This window comes from Mercurialis annua, linkage group LG8 (genome assembly GCF_937616625.2).
Source record: "Mercurialis annua linkage group LG8, ddMerAnnu1.2, whole genome shotgun sequence".
Classification (NCBI taxonomy): Eukaryota; Viridiplantae; Streptophyta; class Magnoliopsida; order Malpighiales; family Euphorbiaceae; genus Mercurialis; species Mercurialis annua.
Genome location: NC_065577.1, coordinates 22991248 through 23007083, shown reverse-complemented (window position 1 = coordinate 23007083; position 15836 = coordinate 22991248). Strand labels below are relative to the sequence as shown.

The 15836-nt window shown below is 38.5% G+C and overlaps 1 protein-coding gene across 1 annotated transcript; it reads right to left on the bottom strand.

Moving 5' to 3' along the window:
- Positions 1-7019: 7019 nt before the first annotated feature.
- Positions 7020-14089, bottom strand: LOC126661756 (uncharacterized). The gene is made up of 5 exons (XM_050355622.1): positions 14005-14089; positions 8151-8386; positions 7665-8042; positions 7224-7427; positions 7020-7106 (listed from the first exon to the last, which is right to left on the bottom strand). The coding sequence occupies exons 1-5, from the start codon at positions 14087-14089 to the stop codon at positions 7020-7022; spliced, it is 990 nt and encodes a 329-aa protein (XP_050211579.1).
- Between the last annotated feature and the right edge of the window lie 1747 nt (positions 14090-15836).

The window sequence follows — 15836 nt, the reverse complement described above, 5'->3', positions numbered from 1 at the left end:
TGAAACGCGTCATACTTATAGTGTCACTTTTTACGCACGCTATGCGTAATATAACTTAACCATGCTTAGGTAATCGGAATGACGCGGCGTACTAATATGGCCGTCACTTTTCACGCACACTTTGCGTAATACAACCTAACCATGATTAGGTAATCGAAACGACGCTTTAAAGAGACTTGAGACACAACGTACTAACCTAGCAACAGTTTTCACGCACACATTTCGTCATATAACCTAACCATGCTTGGGTAGCGACATACTAATCTAGCGTTGCTTTTCTCGCACACTTTGCGTAATATAACCTAACCTTTCAGTGGTAATCGGAACGACGCGATAAAGGAAATTGAGACGGGACATACTAATCTATCGTCATTTTTCATTCACTCTTTTCATAATATAACCTAAGCATAAGCGTAATCGGAACGACGCGTTAAATAGACTTCAGACGCGACATACAAATTTATTGTTATTTTTCACACACACTTTGTGTAATATAACCCAACCATGCTTAGGTAATCGGAACAACGCGTTAGAGAGACTTGTGACACGACATAAGCATGGTAATCGAAACAATGCGTTAAAGATACTTCAGACGCGACATACTAATCTAGCGTCACTTTTCACGCACACTTTGCGAAAGATAAACTCACCATGCTTAGGTAATCAGAACGACATGTTCAAAAGACTAGCGACGCGGCATACTAATCTATTGTCACTTTTCACCCAAACTATGTGTAATATAACCTAACCATGCTTAGGAAATCAGAACGATGTGTTAGAGAGACTTGTAAAGTGAAACGATGCGTTAAAAAGTCTTGAGACGCGCCACACTAATCTAGCGTCACTTTCTACGCACACTGTGTAATATAACTTAAGCATGCTTAGGTAATCGTAACAACGCGTTAAAGAGAATTGTAACGCGACATACTAATATAGCGACACTTATAACGCGTACTTGGCGTAATATAACATAACCATGCTTTGGTAATCGGAACGACGCATTAAAGAGACTTGAGATGCGACATACTACTATTGTCACTTTTCACACACACTTTGCGTAATATAACGAAACCATGCTTAGGTAATCGGAACGACGCGTTAGAGAGAGTGGAGACGCGACATAAGCATGGTAATCAAAATGACGCGTTAAAGAGACTTTAGGCACGCCATACTAATCTAGCGTCACGTTTTATGCAGACTTTGCGTAATATAACCTAACCATGCTTAGGTAATCAGAATGACACATTAAAGAGACTTGAGACGCCACATACTAATTTAGCGTCACTTTTCAAGCACACTTTGCGTAATATAGCCTAATATGATGCTTAGGTAATAGGAACGACATGTTAGAGAGACTTGTGACACGACATACAAATCTGGCGTCACTTTTCACGCACACTTTGCGTAATATAACCTAACCATGCTTAGGTAATTGGAACACGAGTTAAAGAGACTTAGAGACTTGAGAGGAGCCATACTAATCCAGTGTCACGTTTTACGCAGACTTTGCATAGTATAACCTAACCATGCTTAGGTAATCAGAACGACGAGTTAAAGAGACTTGAGACGCGACATACTAATCTAGCGTCACTTTTCACGCACACTTTGCGTAATATAATTAAACCATGCTTAGGTAATCGTAACGATGAGTTTAAAAGACTTGAGACGGGACATACTAATCTAGTGTGACTTTTCACGCACATTACCTAACCATGCTTAGATAATCGGAACGGCGCGTTAAAGGGACTTGAGATGCGGCACACTAATATAGCGTCACTTTCCACGCACACTCTTCGTAAAATAACCTAACCATACTATTGTCACTTTTCAACGAGGCTAAGAATGAAGAAGAAAAGAAGAGAAAGGTTTTTAGAGAGTAGAAAAGAATTACCTAGGGTTTGCTCTTAAACCCCTTTATATAGTTAGGGTTTAGGAGCAAACCTTGCGTTGCTGGCAGGCTGTCCTTCGTGTGGTCCCTGAAATCGGTTATGCCTACGTGGAGAATATCCCCCGTATGGGGCGCAGTTTGTTAGGTGCGTCAGGTGGAGGGAACATTCCTCACGCACCTGGAAGAGGATCTTTTGTGGTCCCCAAATCTGGTACACGTGAGTGTGCTCGTTAGCTAGATCTCAGAGCTCAAATAAAGCTTAGAGCCTGGACTGTCTGAACCGAACTCCCATGCCTCCAGGTCTAGAGCTTGAGTGTATCTCGAAGCTCGGGTTGTCTACGCCGGGCTTTCCTGTCTTCAGTCAGGAAGCTCGGGCATGATCTTCGATCCAACCTTGCCAAAAGCACGCGTCTCGGATGATGCTCGAATGTTCATCGATCCGGTGACCCCCCAGGTCGCGTGGTCTATGATCTAGGAGATGGTCGGATGTCGACACCAGGTCGGTAAAATGCTTGACTTAGCGATGGTCGTTCTTGGCGAGGTTGCTTCGCCCCTACTAAATGTACAATGTTACCAATAACCTAACCATGTTTATGTAATTGGAACGACACATTAAAGAGCTTTTAGCCACGACAAACTAATCTAGCTTAACTTTTCACGCCCACCTTGCGTAATATAACCTAACCATGCTTAGGTAATCGGAACGATGCGTTAAAGAGACTTGAGAAGCGACATACTAATCTAGCGTTAGTTTTCACACACTCTTTGTGTAATAACCTAGGGCCAATTCCATAATAAGTTGCAATCTGTATGTAAAATTTCATTTAATCACGACCTATAAAAGTTTCCATATAAAACCATGACCTTTCATTGTTTTTCAAATATATCATTTCAGTGTGTTTTTGTTGACTAAAATCTCTACGAAACCATTAATGAAAGACCGAATTATAAATAGACACTAAACATTATTATATCAGTTAGAGTAGGTAGGATTAGCAAATTTAAGTTAGAAAAAATAAACCTAATTTTACTTTATCGATACATTTGAAACAAAATTAAAGGTCGTGTCTTTAAATGCCAACTTTTAAAAGTCGAGATTAAAATGAAATTTCGTGTAAAGGTCATGATTTTTTATGTAACCCTATAACCTAACCATTTTTAGGTAATCGGAACGACGCATTAAAGAGACTTGAGAAGCGACATACTAATCTATTGTTACTTTTCACGAACACTATGCGTAATATAACCTAACCATGCTTAGGTAATCAGAACGACGCGTTAGAGAGACTTGTGACGCAACATAAGCATGGTAATCGAAACGACACGTTAAAGAGACTTGTGACGCGCTTTTCACGCCAACTTTGCATAATATAACCAAACCATGCTTAGGTAATCGGAACAACGCATTAAAGAGCCTTGAGGCAAGACATTCTATCGTGACTTTTTACGCACACTTTGCATAATATAACCTAACCATGCTTAGGTAATCGGAACGACGCGTTAAAGAGACTTCAAACTGGACATACTAATCTAGCGTCACTTTTCACGCACACTTTGCGTAATATTACCTAACCATGCTTAGGTAATCGGAACGACGCGTTAAGAGACTTGTGACGCGAGATAAGAATGGTAATCGAACAACGTTAAAGAGAATTGAGACGCGCCATACTAATCTAGCGTCACTTTTTACCCACACTTTGCGTAATATAACATAACCATTCTTAGGTAATCGGAACGACGCGTTTAAGAGACTTAATACGCGACATACTAATCTAGCATCACTTTTCACGCAAACTTTGCGTAATATAACCTAAGCATGCTTAAGTAATTGAAATAACGCGTTAAAGAGAATTGAGACGCGACATACTAATCTAGCATCACGTTTTACGCACACGTTGCGTAAAATAACCGAACCATGCTTAGCTAATCAGAACGACGCGTTAAATAGACTTCATACACGACATACTAATCTATTGTCACTTTTCATGCACACTTTTCGTAATATACCCTAACCATGCTTAGGTAATCGAAAAGACGCGTTAAAGAGACTTGAGACGCGACATACTAATCTATTGTTACTTTTCACGCACATTTTGCGTACTATAACTTAACCATGCTTAGGTAATTGGAACGACGCGTTAGTGAGGCTTGTGACGCGACATAAGCATGGTAATCGAAGCAACGCGTTAAAAAGAATTTAGATGCGACATACTAATCTAGCGTCACTTTTCACGCAAACTTTTCATAATATAACCTAACACCGCTTAGGTAATCGGAACGACGCATTAAAGAGCCTTGAGACGCAACATACTAATCTAGCGTCACATTTCACGCACACCTTCCATAATATAATACTTGAGACGCGACATACCAATCTATTGTCATTTTCACGCACACTTTGCGTAATATAACATAACCATGCTTAGGTAATTGAAACAACGCGTTAGAACGCAAAATGTAATCGAAACGACGCATCATAGAGACTTGAGACACGCAATTTTAATCTAGCTTTACTATTTTTACGCACATTTTGCGTAATATAACATAACCATTCTTAGGAAATCGGAACGACGCGTTAGATAGACTTATGACGCGACATAATAATCTATTGTCATTTTTCATGCACACTTTGCGTAATACAACCTAACCATTCTTAGGAAATCGGAACGACGCATTAGAGGGACTTGTGACGCGACATACTAATCTAACGTCACTTTTCACGCACACTTTGCGTAACATAACCTAACCATGCTTAGGTAATCGGAACGACGCGTTAAAGCGAATTATGACGCGAGATAAACATGGTAATCGAAACGACGCGTTAAAGAGACTTGAGACGAGACATATTAATCTAGCGTCTTTTTTTTGCACACTTTGCGTAATATAACCTAACCATGCTTAGGTAATCGGAACGACGCATTAAAGAGACTTGAGATGCGACATACTAATCTAGCGTCACTTGTTACACACACTTTTCATAATATAACCTAATCATGGTTAGGTAATCGGAACGACGTATTAAAGAATCCTGAGACGTGACATACTAATGTAGCGTCACTTTTTACGCGAACTTTGCATAATATAACCTAACAATGTTTAGGTAATCGGAACGACGCATTAAAGAGCCTTGAGACGCGACATACTAGCGTGACTTTTTACGCACACTTTGCGTAATATAACCTAACCATGCTTAGGTAATCAGAACGACACGTTAAGGAGACTTGAAACTGGACATACTAATCTAGCGTCATTTTTCATGCACAATTTGCGTAATATAACCTAACCATGCTTAGGCAATCGGAACGACGCGTTAAAGAGACTTGAGACGCGGCATACTAATCTATTGATCCTTTTCACGAAAACATTGCGCATTATAACCTAACCATTCTTAGGTAATCACAACGACACGTTAGACAGACTTTTGACGCGACATAAACATGGTAATCAAAACGACGCGTTACAGAGACTTGAGACGCGACATACTAATCAAGCGTCATTTTTCACACAGACTTTGCGTATTTAGAGATACGACGATAAACCTTAACAGATACATGTATGACTAGCCAGGATCACAGCCTCACCATGGGCATTTTATCAACCGGCATGTCCTCTTAGTACTTGTTAAGATTTATTCCATTACCATTTTTATGACACAAGGTTTTGATTCACAGGATCCTCAGGAGATGCAAGTGAAGAGCATTACCCTTATGCCTTTTCTGGCTGAATATGAAGAGAAAGAAACATATATAACTATCCTTTACTTATAGAAAATTGGAAGAGAGATGTTTAGAAACAAGGAATTTTTAGTGAAGCGTAAAATATGAAGAGAAAGAAACATATATAACTATCCTCTCCTCTTTCTTCCTACCAAGACTCTATTTATAGAGGTGGGAAGAAAGCTTGCGTAGCTAAGCATGATAAGCATGCATTGTACAAACACGACCCGTGGATAAACGCATGTACCTATACTAAGCATGCACTGCATGCGATACAACACATGGATTAAAAGATAAGGATAACTAAACATGACTAATACAAAATATTGACATGTAGCACTCCATATTGACATGTGAAAAGTTGGAGCCTTTGTTGAGGACATGTGGAAAGTTGCCATTTTTGTCTTTATGTGGATTTCGTCCTTATTTGTTGATTGGCTCATGTGATGGTGATAGATTGGAATCATCCATGAATGATGGGGACCACCGGTTGGCATAATACTCATCTTCATTCGCATTCTTGTCCTTTTCTGAATCCATATCCGTATCCGAGGCTTGCGAATAACCTAATATGGGATTAAATTCGATATCCAATAGATGATCTTTCGGAATTGAATCTTGAACTGCTGCTTTCTGTTTGTTGATGTTCCGGATAGTATAGTATATTGTAGAACTTGATGAAGAAGAATGATCGGGATAATTTTTTTCTCCAAAAATTATTATCATCTTTCATCTTTAAGCAGTAAGCAGGAGGATATGTGTCCCATGGTGCAGCTTCTTGATAAGGCCATAATTCTTTAGGGATTAGATTATTCCGTTGGAAAATATAATACTGGAACTTTCTCCATTCATACTCATGCTCATCCAAATGTGTGAGTATAGAATAAGCATAATGTAGACATGGAAAGTTGGACATGTAGTAAAACTATCTGATAGCTTAAGATGAGGACGATGAAGGATAAGGATCGAATAAGGATTTTTTTACAATATGTTTTTCTTTTTCTGGAAAGGCCTTATCTAGAGATAGACACAATTGAGGGATGGTTTGAAACCATTTAAGAAAGGTCAAAAGATGAGAGTTTTGTTTTTTTTCCTTGGAGGACCAGGTGAATATAACGACAAAGGTGAGGGGGTCGGAAAACAAAAGCTATCGAATAAAGATGGAGGAAAAACCAAAGGAAACAAAGTAACTCCGGAGGCCATTCAAAATCTTCATCTTTTGAGCTTAGATCTAACAAGGTGAATGGTTTGCAAAATGGATATGTAGGATGAATCCCTAGCTCATAAAGGAACATAGGACCATAGTTCCGGACAAGCTCAATTTGATAGTAGAACAACTATGCTTTTGCAAATGTTTGTAGCTGTCCGGGAGACATATAATCAAGAACTCCTGGAGGTGGTCGCGTCAAAAGAAATCACTTGTGACACTTGTTGAGGAGGTCGCTGAGAAAATCTGGAATAAGATTCTGATTTCCTTTAATATGTTCTACCATGAAATCATACTTGTTGAACCATTCACTCCATCAAAGTAGTTGATTGTTAGGAAAAAATTTCCCTTTAAAATTGAGCATTTTTGGAAATGAAGAACAGTCCATAAGCACTCTGAACTTGTGACCGACCAGATGATATTCAAACTTCTCGATCCTATATTTGACCGCTAACACTTTTTTCAATGTGGAATGATAACGAGTCTCTGCGTCTGAGAATTTTCCACTAGCATAAGCGCATATCCTTTTTTTGCTGTCTTGTTCTTCTAACAGAATAGCACCCCAAAATTTATCACTGGCATCTTTCTGTAGTATTCTGGTTCCCGATTGAGGAAGCTAAAGAGGTGGAATTCCTTGTGTGTCGTCTTTGAGAAGCTTGATTGCTTGTGTTTGTTTGTCAGACCAGAGGACGATTCTTCCTTAATAATTTACGTAACGGGGCCGCCTATTGAGTGAAATTTGGAATGAAGTCTCTCAAATAATTAACAATTCCAAGAAAATTGTTGAACCTATTTTTGAGAGAGAGCTTGATCTGGAAACTTGAGCAATTCAGCAACAAAATGTTGTCCATGCCCATAAGCACCATCTTTGAAATTCATGCCGAGATACTCCATTTCTAGTTTTCCAATATACAGATGTACGATACAACATAACTCCAAATTGCTTAGTGATGTCAAAGAAATATTGGAGTAATTTCTCATGACTGGATGTATCAGAAGAAAATAATAGAATATCATCAATATAAATGAGCGCTGATGGAAGAAGAGGCTCATAAATTTTGACTATGACCATTTGGAAAATGGAAGGAGCAACCTTAAGACCAAATGACATGATTGTCCATTGATAATGATGGTTTGGAATACAGAAGGCTGTTTTATATCTTTCCTCTGATCTGATGCCTAATTGCCAAAAGCCTGCTTTAAGATCAAACTTAGAAAAAAATTCTTGCTCCTAAAAAATAGGTAAAAAGAGAGGGAACTTTTGAAGAGGAAACTTATCACCTCTAAGAAAGTGGTTTAGAGGTTGATAGTCTATGACAAGTCTTTTTTTTCCTCTGACTTGTTCTGACCTTTTATTGACATAAAAAGCTTGACATGCCCATTCAGACTTAGTGGATTCTATAAGGTTTTGTGAAAGAAGTTGGGCACATTCATCAATGGCTAATGTAAGATCAGAAGGTGACATTCCCGGATGGGTGGCTTTAGTAGGATTAACATCTTCATTTTGTTCGAAAGGTAATGAAATGAAGAAATAAGGATTTTTCCAAAGAGGGTTGGGACATTTAGAGAGAAACTCTGTGTGGGAATTGCATGAACATAGACTTTTTATAGTTTCTTGGATATCAAAAAAGAATGGAACAACAGAGGGCTGAATTGTGAAAAAAGATGATACCTCTGTATAAGCTTGAAAATACTTCTTGTATTTGATCCAATTCGATAAAAGTTACAGTCCACTGATACCCCAGAAAATGTAAAATCCAAGGACTATGTCTTTGTTTGGAAGAGAAGAACCAAGAACTTGAGTCCATATGTGACAACCAGGGAAGAACTGGATTTTGATTGGATTCTTCCCTTTCCAGTCTGTATAGAAAATCTTTCCATCCGCTGCCCTGAAGTAGACGCGACGTACTAATCTAACGTCACTTTTCACGCACACTTTGCTTAATATAACCTAATCATGCTTAGGTTATCGGAAAGACGCGTTAAAAAGACTTGTGACGCGAGATAAGTATGGCAAGCGAAACGACGAGTTTAAGAGACTTGAGAGGAAACATACTAATCTAGCATCACTTTTTACGCACACTTTGTGTAATAGAACCTAACCATGCTTAGGTAATAGGAACGACGCGTTTAATGGACTTGAAACGTGTTATACTAATCTATTGATCCTTTTTGTACTATAACCAAGCCATTCTTAGGTAATAGCGTCACTTTTCACGCAAACTTTGCGTATTATAACTTAACCATGCATATGTAATCAGAACGACACATTAAAGAGCCTTGAGACAAGATATCCTAACCTAGCGTTACTTTTCATGCACACCTTGCGTAATATAACCTAACCATGCTTAGGTAATAGGAACGACGCGTTAAATAGACTTTAGACGCGACATACTAATCTAGTGTCACTTATCACGCACGCTTTGCATAATACAACCTAACCAATCTTAGATAATCGGAACAACGCGATAAAGAGAATTGATACCCGACATACTAATCTAGCGTCACTTTTCACGCATACTTTGCGTAATATAACCTAACCATGCTTAGGTAATCGGAATAACACGTTAGATATACTTAAGACGCGACATACAAATCTATTGTCATTATTCACGTACACTCTGCATAATATAACCTAACCATGCATATGTAATTGGAACGACGCGTTAAATAGACTTCAGATGCGACATACTAATCTATTGTCCTTTTTCAAGCACACTTTGCGTAATATAACATTAACATGGTTAGGAAATCGAATGACGCGTTCGAGTGACGCGACATAATCATGGTAATCGAAACGACGCGTTGAAGAGACTTGAGACGCGGAATATTAATCTAACATCACTTTTTATGCACACGTTGCGTAATATAACATAACCATACTTAGGAAATTAGAACGGCGCGTTAGAGAGACTAAAGACGCGACATACTAATCTACTTTCTCTTTTCACGCACACTTTACGTAATATAACATAACCATGCTTAGGTAATCGGAACGACTCGTTAAAGAGACTTGTAACTCGAGATAAGTATAGTAATCGAAACGACGCGTTAAAGAGACTTGAGACGAAACATACTAATCTAGCGTCACTTTTTACGCACATTTTGTGTAATATAACCTAACCATGCTTTGGTAATCGGAACGGCGCATTAAATAGACAGTAAATGCAACATATTAATCCATTGTCACTTTTCACGCACGCTTTGTGTAATATAACCTCACCATGCTTAGATGATCAGAACAACGCGATAAAAAGACTTGAGACGCGACATACTAATCTAGTGTCACTTTTCACGCACACTTTGCGTAGTATAACCTAATCATGCTTAGGAAATCGGAACGACGCATTAAAGAGACTTGAGACACAACATACTAATCTAACGTCACTTTTTACGCACACTTTGCATAATATAACCTAACCATGCTTAGGTAATCGGAACGACGCGTTAAAGAGCCTTGTGACATGAGATAAGTATGGTAATCGAAACGACGCGTTAAAGAGACTTGTGACGAAACATACCAATCTAGCGTCACTTTTTACGCACACTTTGCGTAATATAACCTAACCATATTTAGGTAATCGGAACGATGCGTTAAAGAGATTGGAGACTGGACATATTAAGCTAGCGTTAATTTTCACACACACTATGCGTAATATAACCTAACAATGCTCAGGTAATAGGAACAACGCGTTAAAGAGACTTGAGACGCGAGATTCTAATCTATTGATCCTTTTTATGCACACTTTGCAAACTATAACCTAACCATGCTTAGGTAATCGGAACGATGCGTTAAAAATATTGGAGACTGGACATATTAAGCTAGCGTTAATTTTCACACACACTATGCGTAATATAACCTGAGAATGATTAGGTAATATGAACGACGCGTTAAAGAGACTTGAGACGCGACATTCTAATCTATTGATCCTTTGTATGCACACTTTGCGTACTATTACCTAACCATGCTTAGGTAATCGGAACGACGCGTTAGAGAGACTTGTGACGTGACATACGCATGGTAATCGAAACAACGCGTTAAAGAGACTAGAGAAGCGACATACTAATCTAGAATCACTTTTCACACACCTTGCATATTATAACCAAACCATGCTTTGCTAATAGGAACGACGCGTTAGAGAGACTTGAGACGGGACATATTAATCTAGTGTCACTCTTCACGCACACTTTGTGTAATATAACCTAACCATGCTAAGGAAATCGGAACGACGTGTTAGAGAAACTTGAGATGTGACATACTAATCTAACGTCACTTTTTACGCACACTTTGCGTAATATAACCTAACCATGCTTAAGTAATGGGAACGACGCGTTAAAGAGACTTGAGACATGACATACTAATCTATCATTACTTTTCATGCACACTTTGCGTATTATAACCAAACCATGCTTAGGTAATAGGAACGACGCGTTAGTGAGACTTGAGATGGGACATACTAATCTAGTGTCATTCTTCACGCACACTTTGCGTAATATAACCTAACCATGCTAAGGAAATCAGAACGACGTGTTAGAGAGACTTGAGATGTGACATACTAATCTAGCGTCACTTTTCACGCACGCTTTGCGTAATATAACCTAACCATGCTTAGGTTATCGGAACAATGCGATAAAGAGAATTGAGACGCGACATACTAATCTAGCATCACTTTTCAAGCACACTTTGCGTAATATAACCTAACCATGCCTTGGTAATCGGAACGCCATGTTAAATAGACTTGAGACGCGACATATTAATCTATTGTCACTTTTCAGGCACACTTTGCATAGTGTAACCTAACTATTCTTAGGTAATTGGAACGACGCGTTAAAGAGACGCGGCATATTAATCTAACATCATTTTTCATGCAAACTTTGCATAGTATAATCAAACCATGCTTAGGTAATCAAACGACACATTAAAGAGCCGTGACACGAAACATACTAATCTAGCGTCACTTTTCACGCATGTATTGCGTAATATAACCTAACCATGCTTAGCTAATCAGAACGACGTGTTAAAGAGACTTGAGACGTGGCATACTAATCGAGTGTTACTTTTCTCGCAAACTTTGCGTAATATAAACAAACCATTCTTGGGAAATCGTGGTATTCAAAACGACGAGTTAAAGAGACTTGAGACACGACATACTAATCTAGCGTCACTTTTGACCTAAACTCTGCATAATATAACCTAACCATGCAATGTAATCAGAACGACGCTTTAAAGAGCCTTGAGACGCGACAATCTAATCTAGCGTCCCTTTTTATGCACACCTTGCGTAATATAACCTAACCATGCTTAGGTAATCGAAACGACGCGTTAAAGACACTTGAGATGCGATATATTAATCTAGCGTTACTTTTCCAGCACACTTCTTGTCATATAAAGCTAACCATGCTTGGGTAATTAAAACGACGCGTTAAAGAGACGTGAGACGCGACATACTAATCTAGCGTCACTTTACACGCACACTTTGTGTAATTTAAGCTAGCCATGCCTAGGTAATCGGAACAATGCGTTAAAGAGACCAGAGACGCGACATACTAATATAGCGGCACTTTTCACGCACGATGCGTTTAAGAAACTTGTGACGCGGTATAAGCATGGTAATCGAATCGATGCGTTAAAGAGACTTGAGAGAAAATATACTAATCTAGCTGCACTTTATACGCACACTTTGTGTAATATAACCTAACCATGCCTAGGTAATCGAAACGACGGGTTAAAGAGACATTAGACGCAACATACTAATCTATAGTCACTTTTCAAGCAGACTTTGCGTATTATAACCTAACCATGCTTAGGTAATCAGGACGATGCGTTAAAGAGACTTGAAAGGCGACATACTAATCTATTGATCCTTTTCACGCACAGTTTGCGTACTATAACTTAACCATGCTTAGGTAATCGCAACGACGTGCTAGAGAGACTTGTTACACGACATGCTAATCTAGTGTTAATTTTCACGAAAACTTTGAGTAATGTAATCTAACCATTCTTATATAATCGGAACGAAGCATAAAAGAGATTTGTGACGCGACATACTACTAATCTAGCGTTACTTTTAACGCACACTTTGCGTATTATAACCTAACCATGCTTAGGTAATCAGGACGACGCGTTAAAGAGACTTGAGAGGCGACATACCAATCTATTGATCCTTTTCACGCACAGTTTGCGTACTATAAGTTAACCATGCTTAGGTAATCGCAACGACGCGTTAGAGAGACTTGTTACACAACATGCTAATCTAGTGTTAATTTTCACGCACACTTTGAGTAATGTAATCTAACCATTCTTATATAATCAGAACGATGCGTTTAAGAAACTTGTGACGCGATATAAGCATGGTAATCGAAACGACGTGTTAAAGAGACTTGAGAGAAAATATACTAATCTAGCTGCACTTTATACGCACACTTTGTGTAATATAACCTAACCATTCCTAGGTAATCGAAACGACGCGTTAAAGAGACATTAAATACTAACTAGCGTCACTTTTCACGCACTCTTTTCGTAATATAACGTAACCATTCTTAGGTCCTCGGAACGACGCGTTAAAGAGACTTGAGACGCGACATACTAATCTAGTGTCACTTTTCACGCACTCTTTGCGTAATATAACGTAACCATTCTTAGGTCCTCGGAACGACGCGTTAAAGAGACTTGAGACGCGACATACTAATCTATTGTTACTTTCCATGCACACTTTGCGTACTATAACTTAACCATGCTTATGGTAACCAGAACGACGGCTAATAATCACCCATGCCACCTCAACTTTGGGATTACGGGCGCTAAACCCCCTTATGTCTAAAAACGGGAGCTAAACCCCCTGATCTTTGAGGCGGCGCTCACAAAACCCCCTAAGACTAAAAATCGCCGTTTTTTTTTTGTTTTTTGTCGACGTGGCACCAAATTTCTCGTCTGGACACCAACTGGCGGCGCCTGTCCCCCCGGCATGAATGTCTGACATCTGCTGCTTGTGTAAGAATGTGTTAGTTGACTTTTTTCAAAAAAAAAATTAAATGAAAAGTAACCGCGGTAAGTTTTTATTTTCTCTCTCCTAGTTTTCTTTTTCCCCACTCGCTCCCCCTGACTTCCCCTCACTTCTGTTTCATTTTATTTTCGTTTCAAATATTTTCTCCACTCTTCGTCTTCTTCGTTCATTTTCTTCGCTGACACTGACCTAGGGTTTGCCTCATTCCCATTTTTCTTTCATTCTTTCTCATTTTCCTTGCATTGTTCCCCATTCTTCCTCCATTGTACAACATTGGTTCTCATTTACCGAAGTGTTTTTAAATTTTTGTCTTGTCTGTCTTTGTTAATTTTCAAAAAATGGGATCCAAAAAAACGACGAAATTGGGAAAAGAAGAAAGAGAAAGGAAGAAACGAAAAGGTATGATTTTTCTGGTCTATGTTATTTTCTTTTTTGAATTTTGGGGTTGATTTTTTTATGGGATGTTGTTTTTTGCGGGTATTTTGTTTCTAGTTTTTCATTGGTTGTTGTTTCAGTTTAGGTTTTACTGGTTCTGTAGTTGAAAATTGTTTGTTTGTTTTTAAATTTGTTGGTTTGCGCAGCTCCTAGTGAAGAATGTTTTTTTGAGGTCTTTGAAATTATTCTGAACTACAATGGAGACTGTGAATGGTTTGGTTATTTTAATGAGGATGTGGCTGTCAGAAAATTTCATATTGAGGATATAGGATTAAATAGTCTAGATAAATGGTTACTTGAATTGAAGGTTCAGGGATTGTTAATGTATTATTGGAGGCGGACTGGCATTTATACTGGAGAATTAATTCCTATGGAAAATGATGACCATGTCATGGAAATTGCACTGGCTGGGGCACAAGATGGTAGTGTTGATGTGTATGTTAGGAAGTTAAGCTGTGTTGACGTGTGCAACCTAAGGCCTGTATTTGGACACACATTATTTGAGTTGAAAGAACTTGAAGATGGAGATGATGCATTGGAGCTGCAGGCTGTTGCTGAGGCTGAACCAGTGCAGGTGCTGCAGATTGAAGGTCCCGGTGAACCAGTGGAGGTGCTGCAGATTTAAGGTCCAAGTGAACCAGTGGCTGTGCTGCAAAGTGAAGTTGTTGATGAACCCCTGGAGAAGCAGCAGTCTGGTGGTTCAGACTGAAGGTTAACACATTTGAGTTACCTTTTTTGTGCAAAGTTATGGATCAACAGTTGTAACCTTATAGGTTAATATTTATTTTGCAATTTGTATTAATAATGAGAATTTCTATTTTTGCGCTGGTTGATTAAATGTTGGAAAAGTACTGTTTGTTTACTTATGATATTCCTGTTTATTATTGTGTATTGGTCGTTATTGAAATGTTATTTTTTTTTCTACGTGTTGGTTGGTTTGGTTGTTAGGAAGCTAAACTTAACGATCATATGTGGACCCTGAACTTTAAGACCGTTGTTCACTTGTGGACCTTAAACTTTATTTATTTATTCAACCAAGGACCTTGATCTTGTATTATGTAATCAAGCAAAGACCATTAAACTAATATTTTAAGAAACATACAATAATTAATATATTACGTCTATTTTAAAACACATACTGATTAAAAGTTCAGGGTCCACAAAATAACTAACTTATATATTCTCAGTTTCTAAACAAAGTTACTACACAAAAACATAACACATCATCAAGACCTAGAATTTGACTTCGGGCAGCATCCTCGTCATTATATGTCATCCTCCGAACCAAGCTCCCATGATCGACATACACAAAGCTCCATCTTTACCAACCCGTCAGGAAAAAAATCACGATCATTGCTATTAAGAAGTAACCCTGTCAACGAACGGAAATAACTATTGGTGTCTTGAAAATTCTTCGTAGAAGAATAAAACCTGTCAACGGAGGATTCAGTAAATTTTATTTCGATATCATAAGGGCAGCGTCCGTTTGACATTGGTCCCAGACAAAACACAGTTATAATATTCCCATAAGAAGACGTTGTGTTGCTAAGAACAAACACAGTGTCTGATGTGTCCTCTTGGAGAAG

Coding starts and splice junctions, on each gene's coding strand:
- LOC126661756 (XM_050355622.1), bottom strand. CDS start 14,089: ATGTTGTACAATGGAGGAAGAATGGGGAACAATGCAAGGAAAATGAGA. Junction 8,043..8,150: donor TCAATAAAAGGTCAGAACAA/GTCAGAGGAAAA, acceptor CCTATTTTTTAG/GAGCAAGAATTTTTTTCTAA. Junction 7,428..7,664: donor TTCAAAGATGGTGCTTATGG/GCATGGACAACA, acceptor CCACCTCTTTAG/CTTCCTCAATCGGGAACCAG.